This window comes from Pomacea canaliculata, linkage group LG14 (assembly GCF_003073045.1).
Source record: "Pomacea canaliculata isolate SZHN2017 linkage group LG14, ASM307304v1, whole genome shotgun sequence".
Lineage (NCBI taxonomy): Eukaryota > Metazoa > Mollusca > Gastropoda > Architaenioglossa > Ampullariidae > Pomacea > Pomacea canaliculata.
This window is the reverse complement of record NC_037603.1, coordinates 5174221-5198503: the sequence shown is the minus strand read 5'-3', so window position 1 is coordinate 5198503 and position 24283 is coordinate 5174221. Positions and strand designations below refer to the sequence as shown.

The following is a 24283-nucleotide window of genomic DNA, read 5'->3' as shown; positions in this document are numbered from 1 at the left end:
AACCTTGCATAATTTTTTTTTTAATTATTAAAAAAAGTTCAAAATCAGCCGGATACTTATTGTGATTTACGCAACAACAGTTTCTCATGACTTCCAACCTCAACTACAGCCATTCTTCGTTTACCATCTTCTATTTAAATTATTGAAACTGAAATACTTTGTATGTTCAACATCACAACTGGACCTCCTGTGCTTCAGACATTTAACAGACAAGATAGTCAAGCCGTGCACGGGTGGAACAACAATCTCCATCTCTTCGTTGTATACGAAAATAAAGAAGAGAGCAGAGTAAAGAACAAAAATCAATAAAACAAAAAACAAAAGAAAAAAAAAAACAAACACAAAAAACAAACCAAAATCCCAAACCAAAACAAAACAAAAACACAAAAAACAAACCCTCAAAACAACAACAACAACAACAACAACAACAACATACTTACATACATACATAATCAAAGTGAGATAATAGAGGCAACAAATGTGGCTACCAAAACAATGGGTTAGCTGTCGGTATAAAATACAGAGCTGGCATCAACACATTTATCACCTTCAGAAAATGTAAGAACCTGTAGAGGACAAACAATGAGGACGAACAACAGGTTCCAGCCAATCAATGAAGTTGCTCTCAGGTGTAGAAACAGAGCTGTATGACGTGTACAAACAGCTACATTCAGAACTTGTTTATACATGACTCTGATGTTAATAATGGAAACACTCCGAAAATGTGTCTAGAAAATACTCGGGCTTTTAGTGAAGAGAGAGGGAGAGAGGGAGAGAGGAGAGAGGGAGAGAGGGAGAGAGGGAGAGAGGGAGAGAGGGAGAGAGGGAGAGAGGGAGAGAGGGAGAGGGTTGGGGTAGGAAGTCAGAGAAGAAAAAAAGAGAGAAAGTGAGAGAGGAGAGAGGGGAGAGAGTGGTGGGGTAGGAAGTCAGAGAGGGGGGAAGAAAAAAAAAAGAAGAAAGAGAGATCGATATAAACACTTCAGGAGCAGACGGCAGTCTGTGGCTCAGTGTGGCGGTGACGGACTCTCCATGTGTGTCTCTGTACCCCGGGTGGTTGATGCTCGTCATCGTGAATTTGCAGCAACTTCTCCTACTTCATCCCCAGTGGGATTAGGACAGACTAGAAACTGTGAAGACACGTGCGGGGGACGAAGAGGACATGCTGCTGCTTCTCTTCCTGTTTGTTCTTCACGTATCCTGTAGGTATGACTATGATGGACTTTAATCTCATGATTTTTGTCGATTTCTTGGTGTCAGCAGTTATACTTTCTTCTTTTCTCAGTACTTAAATTATTTCAAAACGAATGATCATTACAACAAAATTAACAAAATTATATTAATAATTGTTTTAATTTAATTGCTTCCATTAGTAATTCTTAATTCCTTCTTTCTTCCTTTCCTTGTTATTTTTCGACTTCTTGTCTTTTCTTTCATAGTTTCAATGCAAGCTTAATTTATCACTTTCTGGTTGTAACATTTTACTCAAAGATGATATCTAGAATTTGGGCTAATGACCTTATCCTTTCAAGTCAGTATTTTTAAGTAATTGTTGGACCGGATACTAAATCATGTACAAGTAAACAATATTACTGTTTATTTTAGCTTAACAAAGTTTATTGCAAAGGTACTCAACAAGAATCCCCAATAAGAGGCATAATGGTGTTTTAACATAATTAGTCAATCTAAATAAAGGAATATTTGTTCTTTGTGAGAATTCCATGTATGAAGCTCCAGTGTGCAGGTGACTTGATTTAATTGTTAAAGGACTTTTAACATTTTATTTAATTGTAGAAACTAAAGAACTGGAGCAGGTGAATTATGTAGGTGGAAATTCAATCTACAGATATTCACAGTACCCGGATAAAGCCACCAACAATCAGCCTTGAAACTGGTAAAATATCCTGTGAAATATCACACACACAGAGATATGGCGGAGCCGAGATACGAACCCACGATACCCACGATTCTGTGTCGCCATTGCACCAATATCCCCATTAGCTCCCATTTGTTTGAGTAATCTCCTTCTTCTCACCGACTGAAGGGCTGTCTGGTACCTCACTGACCCTCCGATCAAAGTGAATAACAGGGCTTTGCACTTAGCACCAAATCCCACACCTCAGTAATCGCCATTTTCTGACTTCCTCATCCAATCGACTTGGCTAGTGTTGAGCGACGATACAAGGATCGCGACATATTGTCAAATATTGGCAAATGTTTACACAACTTTCATGATAAAAATCAGCCAAACATTGCCGTCTGATCGTCTACATCGGCTCAGTCTGAGGTGCTTTAATTCTTTTATAGAGTTACTGGGCTTTGTGGACCAGGTAGTCAAGCCGATGGCAACTTTTTCTTCCGCCCTAGGGGTCGAATCCATTAAACTAAGTCAAAGTTCAAAAAGGTAAATTAATGACACAAAGTTCCAGTTCTAGGAAGATGACACAGTCCTTGCTCTGTTATTTTGCCCAAGGAATCTCTCACTGCCTTGGGAGTATGAGCTCAGTGGTAAATGTCCGGAGAGTCAGGACGCCGATTTATTACTAAATGCCAGTCCTGGATTTAACAAATTTCCCAAAGGACAACTACTTAACCTCACTTCATGACTACAGCCCCAGGCTGACATTTATTGACTAATTCAGATGAACAAGATGAATGATTATGAATCGCAGCGTTTGAAGGATGCTGTTCCGCACAGTCAACAACCAATTGCCGTTTGGAAGTTTGTTTCACGATACACGCCAACCTCTCATAAATAACAGAGCCAGCCATCCACTCATGCAGCCATCCACTTTCAGATTAAACTCCTCATACACATAATTAACATTTTGTTTTTCAGCCTTGGAGAACGTGGCGCTGCTGAAGCCGGCCAGGCAGAGCTCGGACTACTCCAGCAGCACGGCGGACAAGGCGGTGGACGGCGACACCGATGGCGTCCGTTACAACGGTCACTGCTCGACGACCAACCAGACGGTGAACTCCTGGTGGAAGGTCGACCTGATGGGCTTGTACACCATCAGCCATGTGGAACTGTTCAACAGGATTGACGGATGGAGTCAGTAACTTTGCTGGTTCTTCTTACAGAAATGATCATAAGCAATCGAAGAAAAATAATATTTTTCTTTTTGTGTGTAGCAATAACATAGATACAAGGTCCTTTTAGTGACAGAACTTGTCCGGCACGAATTACAAATCTCTCTGACACAGGCAATACATATTATATATTATATATATACAAAAAACAAAATTAATAACTACCTGTCCACATGACACAACAGAGTTTCGTCCAAAGCTATCACAAAAGCCAACTAACCTCATAAAATTGAAGCTCCATTCTATTCCAGCCCTTCTGATACAAATATTGATGATAACCACGACTATTTATCACTATCAACAGTGGATTATCTGTTCAAGTTCAATAATATTTTCTCCAGTTAACTCCCTGAAAACAACCAATCACAATTAAAGATACATCTACGTTGAAATAAATCATTTTCTGCTTTTCAGCTTACAGACTCCAGAACTTCGAAATAAGAGTATCTTCTCGAGATCCTCTAACTTTCCCCTCGAAGGAGGGGAAGCAGTGTGTGTATTACACTTCTATAGTCCCCATCAATGGCTACACACTGAACTGCACTCAGCCAATCACAGGCCGCTACGTCAGCGTCTTCAAGGCCGGCGATGAACATCTGACCATCTGCGAGATTCGCGTGTTTGGAGAAAGAGTTTTTACAGGTGTGTGATATAAAGAGCTTTTTGCAGAAATGTAACACACAAAGATAATATTTAATAATATACTAAAATATTTAATAAAAGAAATTTTTTGGTAGAATCAAGAAGTAGAGTTTTCAGAGATTTTTACAACGGCTATGCATTTATTAAAAGAGAAGTTTTTGTAAATATTCATTACAAAGTTTTTTTTTATAAAAAGAATGGTAGAGTTTTCACAAATATTGAATACAAAGAGTTTTACAAGTGAGTGGTAAAACATTTGTGACTATATCATCCAATTATTTATTTTTTAGAAAAAAGTAATAGAGCTTTCATTGATATTTAGTTAATATATAATTTGAAAAAATGAATCGTATTGTTCTTGGATGTATTTAAATCAAATAAATTTTACATAAAACATATAATAAACATATATTTGCGATAAAGCATATAAGTAGGTACAGATGAGTCACATCGATTGTCCCAAATTTCTTGAGATATTCAGCCTCAGTAAATACAGTGAATGAAGAACATATGCATGTACCCCTTTTCCAGGTTCGTTTAGGAAGACATATAACAATTTCCGGTTCGTCAGCACAATCGTTACGTCATTTCCGTCCGTCAGCTTTGCCGGCTGTGCAGTCCTGTGTCTTCAAAGTGTCAACTGCTCCGCTTTCAGCTTCGAGCAACCACCATCACAGGTCTCATCAAAGGTCACTCGGAAGTCCACATGTGACCTCGCTGCTTACACCGAGTTCGCAGAACAACCACCGATGTTCTCACTGTCCGGATGGAATGTCTACTCCAAGAAGATCTAGACAAGTTGTCGCTACTTCCATCCACCAATCCATCTACCTATTCTTATGCAGTGTAATGAAACCTTCAAAATAAAAAAAGAATATTATCATCTCCATCGTAGATGTGAATGTATCAGGTTTGATACCGTGCGTTGAATTTTCTTCTTCTCTCTTTTTTAAAAATGTGTCCTACCTTCATAAGAAACAAAGAAATTAAAAAATAAATAAAACACGATGCTTAGGACAGGTATAAACATTTTATCCAACTTCAGATCACAAAAACGTAACTACTAAAGATGAAATGCTTTGGTTTCTCCGACACAAAAAAAAAAAAAAAAAAAAAAAAAAAAAAAAAAAAACCAAAGAAAGAAACAGAGAGCCAGACACACGACCTCCTCCAATGAAACAAATATATTCTGAGAGAGAATCATGTTAATAATGAAATCTTCCATAAGACTGTACTCATTCGTCCACAGAGAAAAGGAATTGGTGGCAACCAATTCATCCCCTAGATTTTTTTATTTGCTGTTTACTATTTGCTTTTGTAAACTGGTGGGGTATGAATGTTCTACGCAGAGCCAGCAACTAAGAATAATATATCTTTGGCAAGGCAGCCAACCCTGTAAATAGAAGCCACATGGAGAGAAAGAACAGCTTTCCAGGGACGAGACCTGAACTAACGACAGCCAGTCCTCGCTGTTTGTGGGCTAATCGAACTCGTTAATATTTCATTAACAGAAACAATACCCTGACTTCCTTTTAACAGTATGTCAGCTGGAAAAAAAGTGAACCACACCACACATTGAAAAGTCGGCAGCTTCAACAAAAGTTAGTCAGTCCAGTTGTTTGTTCTCAGAGTTTGGACTGAATACAGTCCTTACAGAAAAAAATGTCATTTTACTGACAATATGATGACCGCAAGGATGATTTTTGGCTTCTCTTTTAGGTTGTTCTTGTTTCGTTAGCAGCTTATGCTTCAAAGAACGAGGGTGACGTGTGAATTCGAAAGCTAATTTGCTGTGTCCATTAAATACCCGGTATAGTACCCACTTACTTCTGGACTTGCTAACTTCAAGTTTGACTTTAATGTTTAGTCATCACCCGCCTTTCATAATAATGGCTGTCTAGCTGTTACTTGTCCATTGATGTTTATCCTCCTCTTCTACATTTGCTATCAAAATCTCGATTGACAGGACATGATCAATGGGATTTAGACAGGTTAGATTGACTTTTGTGCCCTGAACCTGAACTCACCCATGACATACATCTACTTTACCTTTGCTGTAGGTGCAACAGCAGACATCATCTCTGTCCTTTTATCTCTGTGTGCTACTGCATGCTCCACGCGAGTTTCTATGTTTTTTTTCCGCGATGGATATTCGATCTCATTTCTCTAAAAAGTGTTTATGTTTGTCAATTTTTCAACTTCAATACCTGTGTGTGTATATATATATTACACGTTCCAATGCATGAACCAGAATAGAGTGACAAAAGTTTAAAGACTACAAAACAGTTATAAAATTCAAAACAGATTCGAGCATGCCCAACCTTTGTTCCTACAAAAGACGACATGGTCCATTGAATCTACCGACCTGCGTGAAGAGCGGACCTCTTGATAAATAAAAGTCTTTTTATTATTGACGAAGTGGTGAGGAAGATAACAATAAGCTGACATTTGAATACCTGACTAGTTTCACTTATTTTAAACATACGATTATTCTTTCACATTAAAAATGTCTGAAACACGGCTTTACCGAAAGAAGGCCAGGCCTGGAAGGCTATTGTCATGGCTTTGCAAAATAATTGTAATTTTTTTTTATTTGTAAATATTTAAATAAACATGTGGTTTAAAATTACTTGAGTGAAACCGCTTCCGTAGCAAGCCTGTCGTTCAGATATATAATTGTATATATAATATATTTATATAAAATTGTTTAAAACAATGGAAAGGCCGTTGTGTAGTCACTGTTTCGTGCCGATACACACAGACAATAACACTGAATAAAGGCATTTCCTTATTCATTGAATAAAACATTATCAGCAAATTTAATTAAAACAAGCTTGGACAATGTTTTCAAAATTCTGGAAAAGTTATATCCGAGAAAAAGAAAGTCAGTATCCTGTGTGTGTCCATTATTATCCTGATTTCAGGATAGGCACAGCTGTCATGGACAGTCAATGTTCTCAGAGTCCTGGTTCTTGTTTCAATAACAATAAAGGCATTAATATTTAAGTTAAATTTCATGAAATCAATATATATATATACTTATATTTTTATTTATCTGAATGAAGCTTTCATGTTTCCATAAAGGAATAAACGAACTGATAAATAATTGAGTCTCTCGTGCCTATTGACTCACAATTGATATACGAGCAGAAAAACTTGAAACTTTCGAAGTGAACGGACATTAGTCAGAAACCAAGCCCTCACCAACTACTCGCATGCCCACCAACGCACCTATATGTACGTATGCGAGTACAGACACACGTGCAGACACATAGACACACGTGTATTTGCACGTGCACGCATTAAAACCTATACCATAATGCTTAGCTTTACCGGAGAGGTCGAACTTTGTTCCGATGGCAAAAACTTTCGCAGATGGTGATAGGACCGTCGTGACGACTGGTGGAAAATGTTTATCACAGTACTACTTATTAAGCTTTGACAAAAATAAGCTCCTTGCAAAACTGAAATAAACGTGTTCACGTTGTTGACGTTGTTGTTGTTTTGTTGTTGTTTTTGTTGTTGCACGTGATATGGCGTTACTTCCCCTGGATTCGACGTCACTTCCCTCGACTGACATCCCTTCCGGCAAATCATGGTTTGTATGGATAGCTCATGGCTATGCTGCTGAGATCCTGTCTCTCTGACTGTTCCAAGGTACTTGAAGCTGTCACCCTCTGTACTTGCTGTCTCTTAATTCTGAGTGTCCGGGAGAGAAAGGTGGGACCACCTTGTCCTTTACATCCTATGTCACGTGTCATGGCCTCTGTTTCTCCAACAATCAGTGTCTGGTAATGTTTTACAATCTGTCGGCTTACAATGAAACTATGAACTTTCATTCACTCAGCTTCATAAACAATTAAAAAAAAAAAAAAAAAAAGAAAAGAATAAAAGCACTATTTTCACCTCCTTTTCATACAATCCTTTCAGATTGTGACAGAGAGAGAGAGAGGGAGCTGAATAATTCACTATCTGCCATGAATATGCAGTAGTCTGGAAGACCTCTAACCCTGCGAGCACACATACACACACATGTACAAGGATAATTCATGCACGCACACGAATTCACGCTTGCATACACAGACGAGATTGATAGCATTACTGTAATAAATATAGTAATAGTGTATTTCTGATTGAGTTCTTATTTATTTTTCTGCAGTCATGCACTTAAGTCAGTCGCTGCTGTCAGTTTGTGGAGAATGTGCAGTCGTGGTCATGTGACCATCAGATTGAGACAAGCTAAGTGACATATAGACATGTTTGTTTTGTCTCCTGGGAGGTAGAATAAAATTAGTTCCCGAACTACTTTCACGACCCCGAACAAAGGATGCTTTTTTTTCTTTTGTGTTTTGTTTGTTCATGGGTGAAGTGGGTTTTCTTTTCTTCTCCCCTTCCCCTGGTGCACTGACACAGTAAAGCTCACAGTTGCCCGAGTATTTCAACACTTATGTTACCAGAGTCTGGTCGATCATCATCCGGACACTTACAGTACTTCTCTAATACCGGGTACATCAGTACAATGAGACCGCTGGTTGGCAACGGTTTCTTCCCATACCCGTGTCTGGACACACGTCTTTACACTAAAGTGATGTTTTTCCATTTACCTGTATTTCGTCTCACCTGTTCAGGGTAAGTATTTTTCTTTTGGTAAAAAAAAGCAGGAGATACTGAGAAAAATGTTGAAGAGCCCATGCGGATAACCATCCTAGTCCAGACCCCTGTTGTACTTTTTAGTTGATGTCATCTTTGTGTCTGTCGTTTTCTTTTCTGGGAGTAATATGAAGAAAAAATAAAGGTTTGAAAAATCTACCAACGACACTGGAAGTCTCAATGTAAATGATTACTAAAAGTGCAACTATAAAAGATTACAAATTGAACTCTAGAATTTGTATGAAGACATTTTATGTTGTTTTATAGTATTTGAGAATTTTATAGTAAATACCTGAAGACGAAAATCTCATGAATACATTAATGAAGATGTATTGCATTGCAGAAATAAAATGTTGGTAAAACACTGCTCAAAACAACGAAAAGGCCTTCTTCATATTTTTTTTACATTTTTATGACAATCGGAACCAACAGTGAGCAATTCTGTCGAAATTGTTTTTAGTGAATTTGTTGTGTGAGTGATGACAGCCAGGTCTTGTGCATGATCAGGGCAGCAATCAAACAAAAAGGTCATTGAGCTCACAAAACATTCATGCAAGTTCAACATATCAATATGAAAAAAGAGAATTGAAAAGTAGAAAACATTCAGTGCACGTGCAGGCTTCGTTAATTACTATTTCTTTTAACAGACATATCTTTTAAATTACTGTGAGCATCTTTTGTAAATGTCAACAATTTTTTAATTAAACACCAAAGAGTTTTATTTTGTTACTTATTTACATGTCAACACAAATATTTGACCTTAGTAAATTATAATGATCATGGTTGACATGAATTCATCTTAAGGAATATGAATGTTTGACACACATTGACACAAGTTTGATATCATGACATCTCAAGGCACGTGCTTGATCCTTACAACATCTTGACCACAAACTATCGGAGGAAGTTTAGTCTTTTCGCAGATACAGTTGTGTCAGATCCCAATTTGTTCTACAGTCTTGTTTATTTTCAGGAATTTATGTTGTGATGTCTTTCTAAAGGAAAGTTAATTTTTTGTGATAAAGCTTTGCAGAATGTGGCCCTGAGACAACCGGCTCGTCAAATCTCCACCTCAGTCTCGAACTCATTGGCGTCGGCTGACAAGGCCGTGGATGGCAACACAGATGGTGTATATTATGACCACTCCTGTACCCACACTGAGCACGTTACCAACACCTGGTGGAAGGTGGACCTGATGGGCTTCTACAACATCACCAGCGTGCATGTCTTCACCAGGACCGACTGTTGCCGTGAGTGACCTCACACGCAGGTCATACCCTTTGGCTAGTTGTCAAAGTGATTGAAAAGTAGCAGAAATATATATAATCTTTGCACCTAGAAAGACAAAGTGCTCTGGAGTTTTTATCATATCAGACACAAGAAAGACCCCGATCCTTCACTCTATTTTGCATTTCTTCTCAAACGTTTACAATATTCAAACTAAAATTTTAGAATCATGCAAGAAGTAAGACAGGCATCCTGAAAGTGTCCTTACGCTGACCAGAGAATTATATCGCTTAGAATTTTTAAATAATAAAATTTTTCCAAACACTAGTTTTTATGCTATGGTGGCATTGTTATCATTATTATTCCTAGCATTGGATATTACTATTCTAATATCATCGTGTAATAAGCTGTTATCCTGATCAACATTTTTCCAGAAGAAAGATTGAAAAACTTCGAAGTGCGTGTATCTGAGTTTGACCCGACGACCTTTCCGTCAAGCGAAGGCCAGCAGTGCGTCTTCTATGCTCAGCAGGTTCCCGTAACGGGAACTTTGCTCACGTGCTCTCGTCCAATCACAGGTCGCTTCGTCAGTGTGTTCAAGGCTGCCGACAATTTTCTCACCATCTGTGAGATGTTGTCTTCGGGACGAAGCTCGACTTTTCTGGTAAAACTTAGCTTTATAGTACAGACTTGTGCTATCACGTGTCGACGTGTAAATATTCGCGTGTGTCCATGTGTTTGTTCATCTGTCCGTGTCTGGAGTTGCGTGCGTGTGTTGGTGTGTGGATGGTACGGAAGGGCAACACACTGTACTGATGACGTAGGTGTGTATGTTTCAGGAATGTACAAACTGACGCAGGACTCTCGCATCAATGCTCCCGTTGTGACGTCAGTAAAGGCGCCCTCGCTCATCAGCTGCGCTGTGATGTGTAGTAGTGACGTCACGTGCCTCGGCTTCAACGTCATGGCGGCAGGAACAAGCTCACGCGGTGTTGCCTGCGAGATTCTGGGACTTGCAGAGTTTAGCCTGACACTTCAAACCCAGACCGGATGGAGAGCTTACAGGCGCGTGGTGAAGTCATAATGTGAAGAAACACCAACCTTTGGATATACATACTCATTTAAAGTTTTTATGAATTCCATATTTTAACTCCTTTTCATGTTGTCACGTGATCCAAATTTCTGCCAGAGAGATTCAACGTTGACAATGGCCGAGAAAGAGAAGATACTAAAGTTTATGTTTGGAAGAAAAATGTTAGAAAGATCAAGAATTTTTTTATGTCTACGAAAAACAAAACGTTTACTGGGTTAAAGGTTATCTTTCTAGAATATAAATTGTGAAGACTATTATAATGGCTGCTACTGATGTAAGTTAGCTCATGGTTACTGACATCCACACTTGCAGAAATTGGGTAAAGTCTCTTCTTCTGTTCAGAGGATCAGAGGACCTTGAACTCCTTGTGTCCAATCCTAAGCAGAAACCTTTTCTTTTGCCAGTCTTCTAAAAATAGCTGATGTTGATTTTCTAGGTGTCTGCTTGAATACATTTGTGTGAGGTCTAACCTGTGTTGTTTACTTCTAGTAACAGTTTTAAAGAATGTGCCAGTTAATTAAAGCTTTGTCGCTGTGGCAATGAGTCAACCAGAGGTTTTTGTATCTCACTTCATCCATGTACAGTAAACTAGGTAGAGAAAGGTTACTACATTCAAACACGACAGTTTATTTCAATGGTTCTTGGGAAAAAAGGTGTCTCATCTTGAATGTCAACAATTTTATTAGTTAATTACAGCAGAAAGGAAAAAGACAAGTTAGTTTGTGTTTTTGTGCCTACAGCTGTTGGTTGGTCTTGTTCGTGACTCAAAGTATTTTATGAAATTAAAAATACAAACTATTCTCCTTGATTGCTTGATTTTTCATAGACTAAACAACAGGTTTATTCAAGTTGAGCATCGGCACTATTGCCCATCCTTGTTATTATTAAAGCGAAAACTGCTATCACACACACATGTCCATATGAAATATTCTTCTTTTCTATATTATTAACATATAGGTCCTTAATCAAAAACAAAATGTTTGCAGTTACATTTGTAAATATCCGTTTCCAGGTCTATTCGTCAATTAATTGTTGTAGCTAGTTTGTGTTAAAATGTTTTTGCTCTTTAACTGTCTTGAGCAGTGTAAAATTTTAAACATGGTTCGAGAATGTCAAACCTTTGTCCCCAAGTAAGGACGACACGGTCCACTGACTCTACAAAATAAAGATAATAGTTACTTTAAGAGTTCAAAGGTGATTTAAAGCTTGTGAACTGTTGCAGCTATCAAGCTCTCTGACCAACTCGTGCTTCTTGTTGTTCTTCTTTTTCTACATTTTCTTCTTCTATCAGGTTTCAATTCCATGTTACTGTTCTGTCAATTGTTTCCAATTCCAGCAACTAATGCTTGCATGTCTAAACATGTGGGTACAGGACAAGGCGCTCAGCTCGATGACTACATTTTGCGATCTCAATAATTCACACCCAGTCTTTTGTCTTACGATTCAAGAACTTGCCAAGAAAGATACTTTATTGACAAGGTGCTGGTGTAATGATGTTTACAACCGTTTTAGCATAATAATGGCGCAACTGAGTACCAGTATCATTTCCTGCTTTTTCTTAGATTTTTGTCAACACGTTTCCAAAAGTAACCATGTTCATTGAATGTATGTTACCTACCCGAAAAAACAACGGCAAAAGGAACGTACTCAAGAGAGTAATAGCAAAATACAAACAAACACAATTATTTTTTTATCCAATAATACTCACACATCAAATATAAAAAGATACTAGAAAAGTGGATTACGGCACGTAAAATGGTGTGTATCAGTGTGTTCGTGTGTGTGTGATCTGTGGACAGTTTAATTATCTACAGAGATAGCCAAGCTATAGGTCATCGCACCATGGAAATAGCTGTGACTCCTGTTTGTGTTGATTGTCTCAGAAGGATGTACACTGCTCTCCTCCATTTTCCAGATGTCTGGTCAGGTGACCCTCGCAAACAAGCTCGTAGCTGGAGGCTGGCGCTGGTATTAATGACCACATAAGTCGTCTGCTGTTGCTGTTGTTGTTGTTGTTGTTGATGTCAGCCGTTGATTCGACGAGTCCAACATGACGTGGTACAGACGGATACGCACCCGAAACGACTCATGGTTCCTAAGACGACTGCCTCACGGACATCGATACAAGTTAGAAACGGTGCTTGTCTTCTACAAAGTGTCAGATACACATCGGTCTTCAAACACGATGGAAATGTTTTATGGGCTTATTTGGAGCCACAAAGACGACTGACAATAGTTCCAAAACAGACCATGTTTAAAAGCCTATGAAAGACAAGCAAATGTCCATTATGGAAAACGTTTCATTTCCGCATATAGCGAGTGTTTAGGTGCAAAATACAGAAAGTCACACAGACAAATGATGACAAAGTTTCAGACAAGAAATTTGTTGGAAAATATTAAGAGATAACACATCAATCAGAATCTGATACCAACACACTACTTCACGTCGTGTACATAATAGCTCAGTAATCGTGCAGGATTCATTATAATATCAAAATGGAGTCAAAAAGTCCATCCACAATACAAGTTCGAGTAGTGCTTTCTCTACACAAACACACACTTGTGATAGACAGACACATAGACGGCCAGTTAAGGAGGAATAGGAAAGGAGGAATGATGCTAACAGTCCAATGCTCTTTGAGCACAAGACGGGCAACAGCTTCCTAAACGCGTTTAAGTGTGGCAGCAGGGGGACTGTGAAACAGCTTGTCAGTGACATCAAAAGTCTAGTGCCAATAAACAATGAAGCCTCAGGATTTTTTTAAAAGTCATCCATCCCGGGATGAAATGGAGACGTCCTTGCTTGCCTATCCCATGAAATATGGGATTAAATACATTAAATATGAAATAAAAACAACAAATCAAGTGTAAAGACAAATTCATTACAAGTCGCAGAGTAAAGTTCTCCTCATTAACTTCAAACGTTTTTTTTCTCCATGACGTCACGTTAACCCTCCAACAGGCGCTTGTAAGCTCTCCATCCGGTCTTGGCTTCCAGTGTCATGCTTGTCACCCACTCTGTAACACCCACAAGCTCGCACGTGACGCCGGGTGGTGAACTTGTTTCTGATGTCATGACGTTAAAGGCCACACACGTGACGTCACTAAGGCACTTCACACCGCAGCCAATGCTCGACGCTGTTGTTAGTGACGTCACACGGGAAGAGCTGAGGCGGGAGTTGTCCTGCACTAGTTCGTAGGTTCCTGAAACATTTAGACCTCCGTCGTTATTACAGTATGCGGCATTTGCATACTAATCTACTCACGAAAACATGAACGTAAATAATGACACGTGAAAGACGTACAGACTCACGAACACGTGGCTCTCACGTTTGTCATGGCCAAGTGTTTGGAGAGGGTTGTGGGAAGTTTGACAACCTTCACCGTGGCTGATCGACTAGATCTTGTGCAGTCTGCTTACGAGCCACGTAGGGGGATGTCTGATGCCACTCTCACTCTTTTGGAGACTATCGTAAACACCTGGACACCTCTGGCACCTATGTTCGGGTCCTGTTCATGGATTTTTCCAGCGCCTTCAATACACTCCAGCCACACTTTGTTTAGCGACTACTAGACATGGATGTAAGGAGCAGCCTAGTGATGTGGATACGATCATTCCTGAAGGACCGACCTCAGAGTTGGTCTCAGAGTTCTACCAACAGGCACTGAAGGGTCTGGCTCTTGTATGGGTTTGTCTGGTAATTATGTTTTGTCATGCTCATACTATATCTGTAATGCTGATATATAATGCTTTTATGCTCATGTTTGTATATGTACTTTGGCTTGCGAGCACAAGAAAAATTTCTGTCGTGGACTTCCTAGGGCAAGAAAGGAAATTTGACTTGACACTACAGTAATTAGCTTTACCGGTGTCGAGCTTCGTCCCGAAGACAAAAATCTCGCAGATGGTGAGAACCTCGTTGGCAGGCTTGAACACACTGACGAAGCGACCTGTGATTGGACGAGTGCAGTTGAGCAAAGTTCCTGTTAGAGCCACTGGACTCTTATAGTAGACACACTGCTGTCCTTCACCGGACGGAAAGGTCGTGGGGTCAGTGCCAGATACACGAACTTCGAAGTTTATTAATCTCTCCCCTGAAAAGAGTTAATTAGGAAAATAGATTATTTCACTGTGCTAAACTAAGAAATCTAATGCCATCAAAGAGTAAAATAACCAGTTAATAACTGTAATATTGCCATCTAAACGATAGAAACCTCTTTCAGCTCTCAGAGTAATTGTCGCATACACGTGTGTCTTTCCTCTTGCTAGTTTATATCTTTAGCACTTATATATATATATACTTAAGAATAAATTGTATATAATAAAATGTATTTTATGTGTTCGAAATTGGTGCATCCTGGGTGAACTGTTAAGATTCTTAGTGCAGAGGTTCAGCGACTTCTGCTCTGTTGTTATTAGTTCGAAAACTAATGTACAAGTCAAAATATTTTATTGGTACGGTTAGGACTTACACCATTTGGGGTTGAAGGATCGAGATCTGGATTGTAAGCTAAACGCTAAAAATTGTCTTGCACTGGAATGGTCTACTACAGAATTTAAATGTTTTAAACTTTGTAACCACTTTGAAAAAACTAGTCACAGGTCACATTTGGTTTATCACTAGGGTTTATCACCGTGAATTACCGTATGAGTCTGTCCTCGTGAAGAGCTGCACGCTGGTGATGTTGTAGAAGCCCATCAGGTCCACCTTCCACCAGGTGTTGGAGAATTCACTAGTGTGGGTACAGGAGTTGTGATAAAAGTCACCATCGGTGTTGCCATCCACGGCCTTGTCAGCCGTTGCGTTGTAATATTGGGCTGGAGTCGAGATGTGACGAGCCGGCTTCCTCAGCGCCACATTCTCAGAAGCTGCAATACAGAAAGTTTGAATTTATCACAGACTTCAAGTAAGACAGCGATAGGTCTCAGAGGTTAGAGTTTAGAACAGACAAAGCTCAGTTTAAAATCACTTCTTGTTGTCTCCACGTAATGACTACCTTGCCAAAGCAGTTTGTTGTGAAGTACAGCAATATGTTTTGAGGTTCTCTGCTTCACTGTTGGTCATTAGGGACAAGAAGTAAGACAACAATATGTTGTGAGGATTAAACTGACTTTTTTGTTGTAGTGGAGTGAGTGTGTCTTAGTGTTGAAATGTTCATATCTCTTGATAAGCATTTTTTCCAGAAGTGTGCATTAATAAGTAGGTAGTTTGAAGGGTTACTCAAGACTTGCGATAAGGCTGTGGCGACGGTCAAACGTTTCAAAACTATATTTAGTTACAATTACAGAGCACGAGAGCACTACAGGAGAAATAAAGGATTCGTTTCTCACTTAATAAACACTTATTAGCACTATGTCGGTTGCCGATGTTTATAAAAATCGAAAAAATCCTGTGAAATCGACCCTTGTGTCCTTCCGCCGAGTAGCCACGATAGCTTTCCGAGATGGTCAAGCAGACGAGTCTGGGTGTGACGTCAATCTGGGTGTGACGTCAGTCAGAGACGTACGGGAAGTGTCTGTCGTCATTGCGAAGATTTGACGTCGTCATCGGTGGTGTCACGTGAGTTTATTCATGTTTTAAAGTGAACTTTTCAAAGAACAGTTTAAAAAAAAAATATTGGTAAGCAGTCTTGGTCACAAGTCATAAGGTCACGTGATGGAGAACGAGACTTCATCTAAGTAAACAAAAGAGTCCTATGTAATTTCTCTTCTTAAACACAGCATGCTACAAAACCTTCAACTTTTCCCATATGAACAGATACGAAAATAGACGAGATTCAAGTGGAGTCTACTCTTTACACGATTCTAATTATTTTTTTTCCTTTATAATCTCTTTAAACAACTTTGACAACAGGCAAATGTGTAGCAATGGAAAGTCTTTGATGAATTATTACAGTATGAGTTTATTTTTTTAATTTTTCAATAGTTGTATTGTGATTTAAGAATTTTCTTTGCTTCCTTGCGGATGTGTAAGAAGTGAGACGCAGTAGACTTCTTGGCTAAAAGCTGGAGATAATAATAGCAGCGGATAATGAACGAGAACTAATTAACTAGTAAGGCTTGTGTCAGGAACGCGGTTTTAGATCTTTCTCTCACAACACGCACGCGTCCCCTTTCGTGTTCTTTCCTTCACTCTCAAAAACACTTAGATTTGTCGAAGGCAATAAAAACTTTATAACAGTCAAATTAACTAAGATATAGAAATGTCTGAGTCTTTCAGTTCGTTTCTATATATTTCAATTCCCGACTCAGCGCACAGGCTGCTTCCAATAGTTCTCTTCATGCCCCAAGACACATACACATGTTCCTTTCAATATTCTACGATGTCATATGTTTCTGAATACTTCATTATAGTCTTACTTACTCACATCCACAATTGCCACGTCTACGTAAAATCCTCACTCACGAACGTTCAGCGGAAATCACATATAACGACTCAGCAGACACCTAACAGACGACTCAGAATATAGTTGCTGGAGTCAACATGACCCAAAGCTGGCACCACAAATATAAGGGGATCAAACATGATCTGGTACAATAAACTCTTGGGGTCAACACATGACTAAAGCTGGTACCACACATACATCCGCAGGATCGATATCCAAATCGAACACCACACACACTTTGCTCACAGCCGTCTCTCCAATATTTTTTCACTTACGTCTCTATCAAATTACGTCATTTTTTTGCGTCATAAAATGACACGCGAAACTCATAAATGCAAGCAAAATTACAGCTCTTTATTGAAGTTCTTGTTATTTAATAAAGACATAAGGGACAGGATACGTATAGAAACAATTAGGAAAAAGCGGACATCAAAGTTGTCTTTATCATTAAAGCAAGACACACTTGACCATAAGTTTCAAACGCAAATATCTCGTTAAGTCTATAATCTAATATTTTACTATTTATTATAGCAATATGATTTTATTTTGCATTTGTCTAAATACCACAAAAGGTAAATTTAATGCAGCATAATTGGGAGCATGAGATGTAAAGACTCAGAGCGTCTAAATCTCAATTGCAGGGAATCCTTTTTTTGCCCTTAGGGAATTCGGATACTTGCAGCATCATAAGTAGAATATTCTGTACCTAAAAATTGGCTTGTTTTATACAGTCAAGTTTTCGTTTCAACACAGTGTCTTAACATAAAATGTATCACATTTTGAAAAAAATATAAAATGTCTTTATTTTAGTTTTTAATCTGTAATCATTTACACTGGCAATGTATATGTCATAGCACGTGAAAGTCGTCAGGAAAAATTGTATTCACTGCGTTTCAATACACATTTCATCAATATAAAAATCAAAATAGTAGTAAGTAAAGAAATCGTTAGCGATACAGAAGAATAATGCACATGAAATAGTTGTTTTAAATTTAGAAAAAATCTAATCTTTAAATAACGACAATCCTTTTTCCGAACAGTGAAAAAAGTCATTATACCTCACATGAATTGTTGATTGTTTTTGTTTTAAAATCCGTAAAAACAATATCGACACTTCCAATTAATTGTTTCCCAATATTTTCAGTACATTAAAGTAAATTGTCGTTGGAGATACTTACCAAGAACAGCTGAGAAGAAATACAGGTACATACAAAACAACATCACTTGTGTGTAGTGATGTGTGTCCAGACACAGGTGTGTGAAGAAAGGTTTCGCCACCAGGTGTGTCATTGTGCTGATGTGTCGGCCCTCGGTGTTAGTGAAGTCTCTCAACCTGTCCGTGATGATGGTCTACCTGGCTTTGGTGAGATAACTTGTTAAACTATTTCTTAAGCTCAGAGTAGTGTGTGTCTGTGTATGTGTGTGTGTTTTCAACAGACGGATATGCAGTACCGACAACGACTGTGGTGGTCATGGTGACAAATGTTGTTTATCTAACGACGACTACGACTCACGGTGCTTTTATAACTGATCCCGCATCCCTTTCCCTGCACAAAACAAAAAAAAAAACCAAACAAACAAAACAAAAACAAAACAAAAACAAAAACAAAACAAACGGTTGGTCAGTCAAGGCTGACTGCACACAGGACACAGGTTTCTATTACAAGTTTAAAAGAAGGAATCAAGCTGTGTCTATCAAGGTAGAATAGGAGAAACAATTTTTAGACGGCAAACTGTCAATAAATATTTTATTTTTAAAAAACTCATCATGCAAACAGAGAGAATGTGTTCAGAGTCCCATCTAATGTTATTAATATTATTGTTTTGTTTCCACATCGGTCTTTTCAAACACAAAATGGAAATGGTTTTTATGGGGTTAGTGATGAAAAGTCTCTTCATTGGAGCCACAAAGACGACTGACAATAGTTCCACTGTAACTGTTTAATCAGATTGACTCTACAGACCATGTTTAAAAGCCTATGAAAGACAAGCAAATGTCCATTATGGAAAACCGCTTCCACTAAATTCTCGTTTCATTTCTGCATATAGCGATGTGTTTTAGATGCAAAATACAGAAAGTCACACAGACAAATGCGATGTAAAATTGTGTCTACAAAGTTTCAGACATCAAAGAAATCTGCTCGTTTTAAGGTAAATATATTAAAAGAGATAACATTATATTGACTAACCCTTTATCTCCACTTTCCTGCAACACATGAAGGCTTACTCTTCATCAGTAAATATCTCATCAATCAGAATCTGGTACCAACCTTAAAACACGGTGTACATAATAATAATATAAATAGCTCAGTAAATCAAGGATAATTTATAATATCAAAATGGAGTCAAAAAGTCCACCCACAATACAAGTTCAATTTCGAATAGTGCTTTCTCTACACAAACACACACTTGTGCTAGACAGACATATAGACGGTCAGTAAAGGAGAGAGAGGAAAGGAGGAATGATGCTAACAGTCTGATGCGCTTTGACGGGCAACAGCTTCCTAAACGCGTTTAGGTGTTGCAGCAGGGAGACCTGTGAAATTGGAGTTGCAGAAATGCAGAGATGAGAGAAGGGCTACCAATAGCTTGTCAGTGACATCAAAAGTCTAGTGCCAATAAACAATGAAGCTTCAGCTTGTGTTAAGTCATCCATCCCGGGATGAAACGGAGACGTCCTAGCTTGCCTATCCCATGCTATTCATACATCAAATATGTGAGGAGGAGATACAATATGAAATAAAAACAACAAATAAAGTACACACACAAATTCATTACAAGTCGCAGAGTAAAGTTCTCCTCATTAACTAACTTCAAACGTTGGTGTTTGTCCATGACGTCACATTAACCCTCCAACAGGCGCTTGTAAGCTCTCCATCCGGTCTTGGCTTCCAGTGTCATGGTTGTCACCCACTCTGTAACCCCTACAAGCTCGCACGTGACGCCGCGCTGTGATCGTGTTCCTGACGCCATGACGTTAAAGGCCACACACGTGACGTCACTAAGACACTTAACACCGCAGCCAATGCTCGACGCTGTTGTTAGTGACGTCACAGCGGGAGAGTTGATGCGGGAGTTGTCCTGCACCAGTTGGTATGATCCTGAAACATTCAGACCTCCGTCGTTATTACAGTATGCGGTATTTGCATACTAATCTACTCACCAAAACATGAACGTAAATAACGACACGTGAAAGACGTACAGACTCACGAACACGTGGCTCTCACGTTTGTCATGGCCAAGTGTTTGGAGAGTGTTGTGGGACGTTTGACAACCTTCACCGTGGCTGATCGACTAGATCTTCTGCAGTCTGCTTACGAGCCACGTAGGGGGATGTCTGATGCCACTCTCACTCTTTTGGAGACTATCGTAAACACCTGGACACCTCTGGCACCTATGTTCAGGTCCTGTTCATGGATTTTCCAGCGCCTTCAATACACTCCAGCCACACCTTCCTCTTTAGAGACTACTAGACGTGGATGTGAGGAGCAGCCTAGTGATGTGGATACGATCATTCCTGAAGGACCGACCTCAGAGTTGGTCTGAGAGTTCTACCAACAGGTACTGTAGGGTCTGGCTCTTGTATGGGTTTGTCTGGTAATTATGTTTTGTCATGCTCATACTATATCTGTAATGCTGATATATAATGCTTTTATGCTCATGTTTGTATATGTATTTTAGTTTGCAAGCACAAGAAAAATTTCTGTCGTGGACTTCCTAGGGCAAGAAAGGAAATTTGACCTGACACTACAGTAATTAGCTTTACCGGAGATGTCGAGCTTCGTCCCGAAGACAAACATCTCGCAGATGGTGAGAACCTCGTTGGCTTGCTTGAACACACTGACGAAGCGACCTGTGATAGGACGAGTGCAGTTGAGCAAAGTTCCGGTTAGAGCCACTTGATTTCTATAGTAGACACACTGCTGTCCATCACCGGACGGAAAGGTCGTGGGGTCAGTGCCAGATACACGAACTTCGAAGTTTTGTAATCTGTCCCCTGAAAAGAGTTTAATTAGGAAAACAGATTATTTCACTGTGACAGACTAACAATTCTAAGGTAAAAATAATAACATCATAGTGTAAAATAACGAGTTAATAACCAGTGTAATATTACATCTAAACGATAAGAACCTCTCGTTAGAGTTTCACCATTATAGTATGTCTTTCGTCTTTCTATCTTTAGCACTTACATATGTATATATCTATATACCTTTAAAACATAATACAACGTAGGGGTTTGGAGGATCTCGATTGCGATAAATTTGCTCAAAATCGATGAACTCTTGACTGACCTTTTTGATTTCTTGTACAGAGATTCAGTGGCTGCCGCTTCGTTATTAGTTCGAAACTTAATGTGAAAGGTCAGAATATTTTATTATTAATGGCACAAGTTACAACACTCGACAGTATTAGTTGGGGTTGAAGGATCGAGATCTTAATTGTAACGTAAACGATAAAAATTGGTTTGCCCTCCAGTGGTTAAGCATATAGTGTTAACTCTTTAATCTTTGTCACCACTTTGAAAATGAAGTACACGTGACATTTTGTTTATTGCTAGGGTCAGGACTGTGACATACAACGTGCGTCTGTCCTCGTGAAGAGCTGTACGCTGGTGATGTTGTAGAAGCCCATTAGGTCCACCTTCCACCAAGTGTTGTAGAACTCATTAGTGTGGGTACAGGAGTTGTTAGAAAAGGCACCATTTGTGTTGCCATCCACGGCCTTGTCAGCCGTCGCTAATGGGTAGTTTGTGAAAGTAGAGATGTGACGAGCCGGCTTCCTCAGCGCCACGTTCTCAGAAGCTGAGATACAAAAAACTTGACCTTATGACAGACTCCAAGTTAAGATGTACATAAGCACGTGAAAGGAAGGAAAATTATATAAATATATATAAATACTACAAAACAAACAACTTGCATCAAGAATTATCATGTGGACATCTACAACATCACTGACACACACCACTGACACTTGGTCTGAGGTTGAGCTTCTGGACCGCAGATGGCACAAACGATTTCAAGTGTGTGTTACTTTGGCATATGGGCATGAATAGTGTTTACCTGAGCTTAGTAATACAAATTCTCTCGTTAGTACATGTTCAGGTATTGACAGAATGCGTGAAGCTTTCCTTACTGTTTGTTGATCAGTATGTTGTGAGTTTTGAGCTTACATCGGCAACAAAAACTTTATAACAGTCAACATTAACTAAAGATATAGAAATGTCTGAGTCTTTCAGTTCGCTTCTAAATTATACGATATACGTCAAATATCTTTCTATTCCAGAAATACTACAGCGCACAGGCTGCTCCAATAGCTCTCTTCATGTCACCAAGACGACATACACATGTTCCTTTCAATATTCTACGAACTGTCGTATGTTTCTGAATAATTCATTATAGTCTTACTTACTCACATCCACAATTGCCACGTCTACGTAAAATCCTCTCTGCCCCAAAACTGGCACCACAAATATATTCCTGGGGATCAACACATGATCCAAAGCTGGTACCACAAATATACTCTTGGGGGGTCAACACATGACCCAAAACTGGTACCACACATACATCCGCAGGGATCGACCCACACAATATCCAAAGCGAACACCATACACACTTTCTGTCCGCCTCTCTTCTCTGCTGACAGCCGTCTGCTCTCTTCCAAATAATTTTCACTCTCGTCCAAACTAACATTACGTCATAAAATGACGTCGGGTTCTGACGTGAAACCGCGACGCAATCAACACACTCATAAATGTAAGGAAGGGCAATAATCTTTAAAAAATACAAAAGACACGGGCAACAACCCCCTGTTCACAATAGACTGGTCCGTGACACGAGTCAGTGTGTCTAAGTGTTCAAACGTTTATATCTCTTGGATTAAACATCGGTGTCAAACATCAAATGGGTAACAATGGAAACTTTTTGAAGCCTTGTTATAGTATTGGTTACATTTTATTATTGAACAGTTCCTATTGTGATTTAAGAATTTTCTTTGCTTCTTCACGGATAGGTAATTAGACAAAGTAGTCTTCTGGGCCGAGAGTTAAAACTCGAGTTGGTATGAATGACAACTAATTAACTTGTAATTGGAAATACTTACCAAGAACAGCTGAGAAGAAATACAAGTACATACAAAGCAACACCACTTGTGTGTAGCGATGTGTGTCCAGACACAGGTGTGTGAAGAAAGGTTTCGCCACCAGGTGTGTCATTGTGATGATGTGTCGGTCCTCGGTGTTAGTGAAGTCTCTCAACCTGTCCGTGATGATGGTCTACCTGGCTTTGGTGAGATAACTTGTTAAAATACTTCTTCAGCTCTGAGTTGTGTGTCTGTCTTTGTTTGTGTTTGTGTGTGTGTTTTCAACAGACGGATATGCTTTACCGACAACGACCTTGGTTGTCATGGGGACAAATGGTGTTTCTCAAACGACGACTTCGACTCACGGTGCATCGATAACTGACAATGTACCCTTGACCCTGCAAGAAACGGTTGGTCAGTTAAGGTTGACTGCACACAGGACACACGTTTCTATGACATGGTAAAGAGAGGAAACAGACTGTGTCCATCAAGGCAGTATCGGATAAACAACCAGAAGACGGCCAAATACTAATAAATATTTTATTTAAGAAAGCTATCGGTGCGTTTTATTGCAACAGAGCGAATGTATTCACGAGTCCCATCTAACATTCTATAGACTAATCCTTTATCTCCATTCTGCTGCAACACATGATGGCTTACTCTTCATTAGTAAATATCTCTTATCAATCCAAATTTGATACCAACCTTAAAAAAACTACTACTTCACACTTCGGTGTACATAATACTTATATAAATAGCACAGTAAATCAAGGAGGATTCATTATAATATCAAAATGGAGTCAAAAAGTCCATCCACTATACAAGTTTCGAATAGTGCTTTCTCTACATAAACACACACTTGTGATAGACAGACACATAGACGGTCAGTAAAGGAGAGATAGGAAAGGAGGAATGATGCTAACAGTCAGATGCGGTTTGAGCACAAGACGGACAACAGCTTCCTAAACGCGTTTAGGTGTGGCAGCAGGGAGACCTGTGAACATGGAGTTGCTGCAATGCAGAGGCGAGAGAAGTGTTACCAATAGCTTGTCAGTGATATCAAAAGTCTAGTGCCAATAAACAACGAAGCTTCTTGATGTTTTAAGTCATCCATCC

General features: G+C 39.1%; 3 protein-coding genes across 3 annotated transcripts; 1 reads left to right on the top strand and 2 right to left on the bottom strand.

The window, feature by feature from the left end:
* Positions 1-898: 898 nt before the first annotated feature.
* Positions 899-4864, top strand: LOC112555302 (fucolectin-like). Its single transcript, XM_025223646.1, has 4 exons — positions 899-1199; positions 2837-3052; positions 3505-3732; positions 4264-4864. The coding sequence occupies exons 1-4, from the start codon at positions 1160-1162 to the stop codon at positions 4524-4526; spliced, it is 747 nt and encodes a 248-aa protein (XP_025079431.1). The 5' UTR covers positions 899-1159; the 3' UTR covers positions 4527-4864.
* Positions 4865-13408: 8544 nt separating this feature from the next.
* LOC112555298 (fucolectin-like) lies at positions 13409-19074 on the bottom strand. Its single transcript, XM_025223641.1, has 4 exons — positions 18268-19074; positions 15348-15572; positions 14570-14797; positions 13409-13906 (listed from the first exon to the last, which is right to left on the bottom strand). Exons 1-4 carry the CDS (start codon positions 18377-18379, stop codon positions 13650-13652), a joined length of 822 nt encoding a protein of 273 aa, XP_025079426.1. The 5' UTR covers positions 18380-19074; the 3' UTR covers positions 13409-13649.
* Positions 19075-20417: 1343 nt separating this feature from the next.
* LOC112555933 (fucolectin-like) lies at positions 20418-23389 on the bottom strand. The gene is made up of 3 exons (XM_025224545.1): positions 23189-23389; positions 21667-21891; positions 20418-21086 (listed from the first exon to the last, which is right to left on the bottom strand). The coding sequence occupies exons 1-3, from the start codon at positions 23298-23300 to the stop codon at positions 20767-20769; spliced, it is 657 nt and encodes a 218-aa protein (XP_025080330.1). The 5' UTR covers positions 23301-23389; the 3' UTR covers positions 20418-20766.
* Positions 23390-24283: the final 894 nt, after the last annotated feature.

Bases quoted from the DNA above. Each gene is read 5' to 3' on its own strand.
- LOC112555302 (XM_025223646.1), top strand. From the start codon at position 1,160: ATGCTGCTGCTTCTCTTCCTGTTTGTTCTTCACGTATCCT. The intron at 1,200-2,836 runs GTAGGTATGACT...TTTGTTTTTCAG, and splicing joins GTTTGTTCTTCACGTATCCT to CCTTGGAGAACGTGGCGCTG. The intron at 3,733-4,263 runs GTGTGTGATATA...CCCCTTTTCCAG, and splicing joins TGGAGAAAGAGTTTTTACAG to GTTCGTTTAGGAAGACATAT.
- LOC112555298 (XM_025223641.1), bottom strand. From the start codon at position 18,379: ATGACACACCTGGTGGCGAAACCTTTCTTCACACACCTGTGTCTGGAC. The intron at 15,573-18,267 runs GTAAGTATCTCC...TCTGTATTGCAG, and splicing joins TTTCTTCTCAGCTGTTCTTG to CTTCTGAGAATGTGGCGCTG. The intron at 14,798-15,347 runs GTAATTCACGGT...AACTCTTTTCAG, and splicing joins CACGAGGACAGACTCATACG to GGGAGAGATTAATAAACTTC.
- LOC112555933 (XM_025224545.1), bottom strand. From the start codon at position 23,300: ATGACACACCTGGTGGCGAAACCTTTCTTCACACACCTGTGTCTGGAC. The intron at 21,892-23,188 runs GTAAGTATTTCC...TTTGTATCTCAG, and splicing joins TTTCTTCTCAGCTGTTCTTG to CTTCTGAGAACGTGGCGCTG. The intron at 21,087-21,666 runs GTATGTCACAGT...AACTCTTTTCAG, and splicing joins CACGAGGACAGACGCACGTT to GGGACAGATTACAAAACTTC.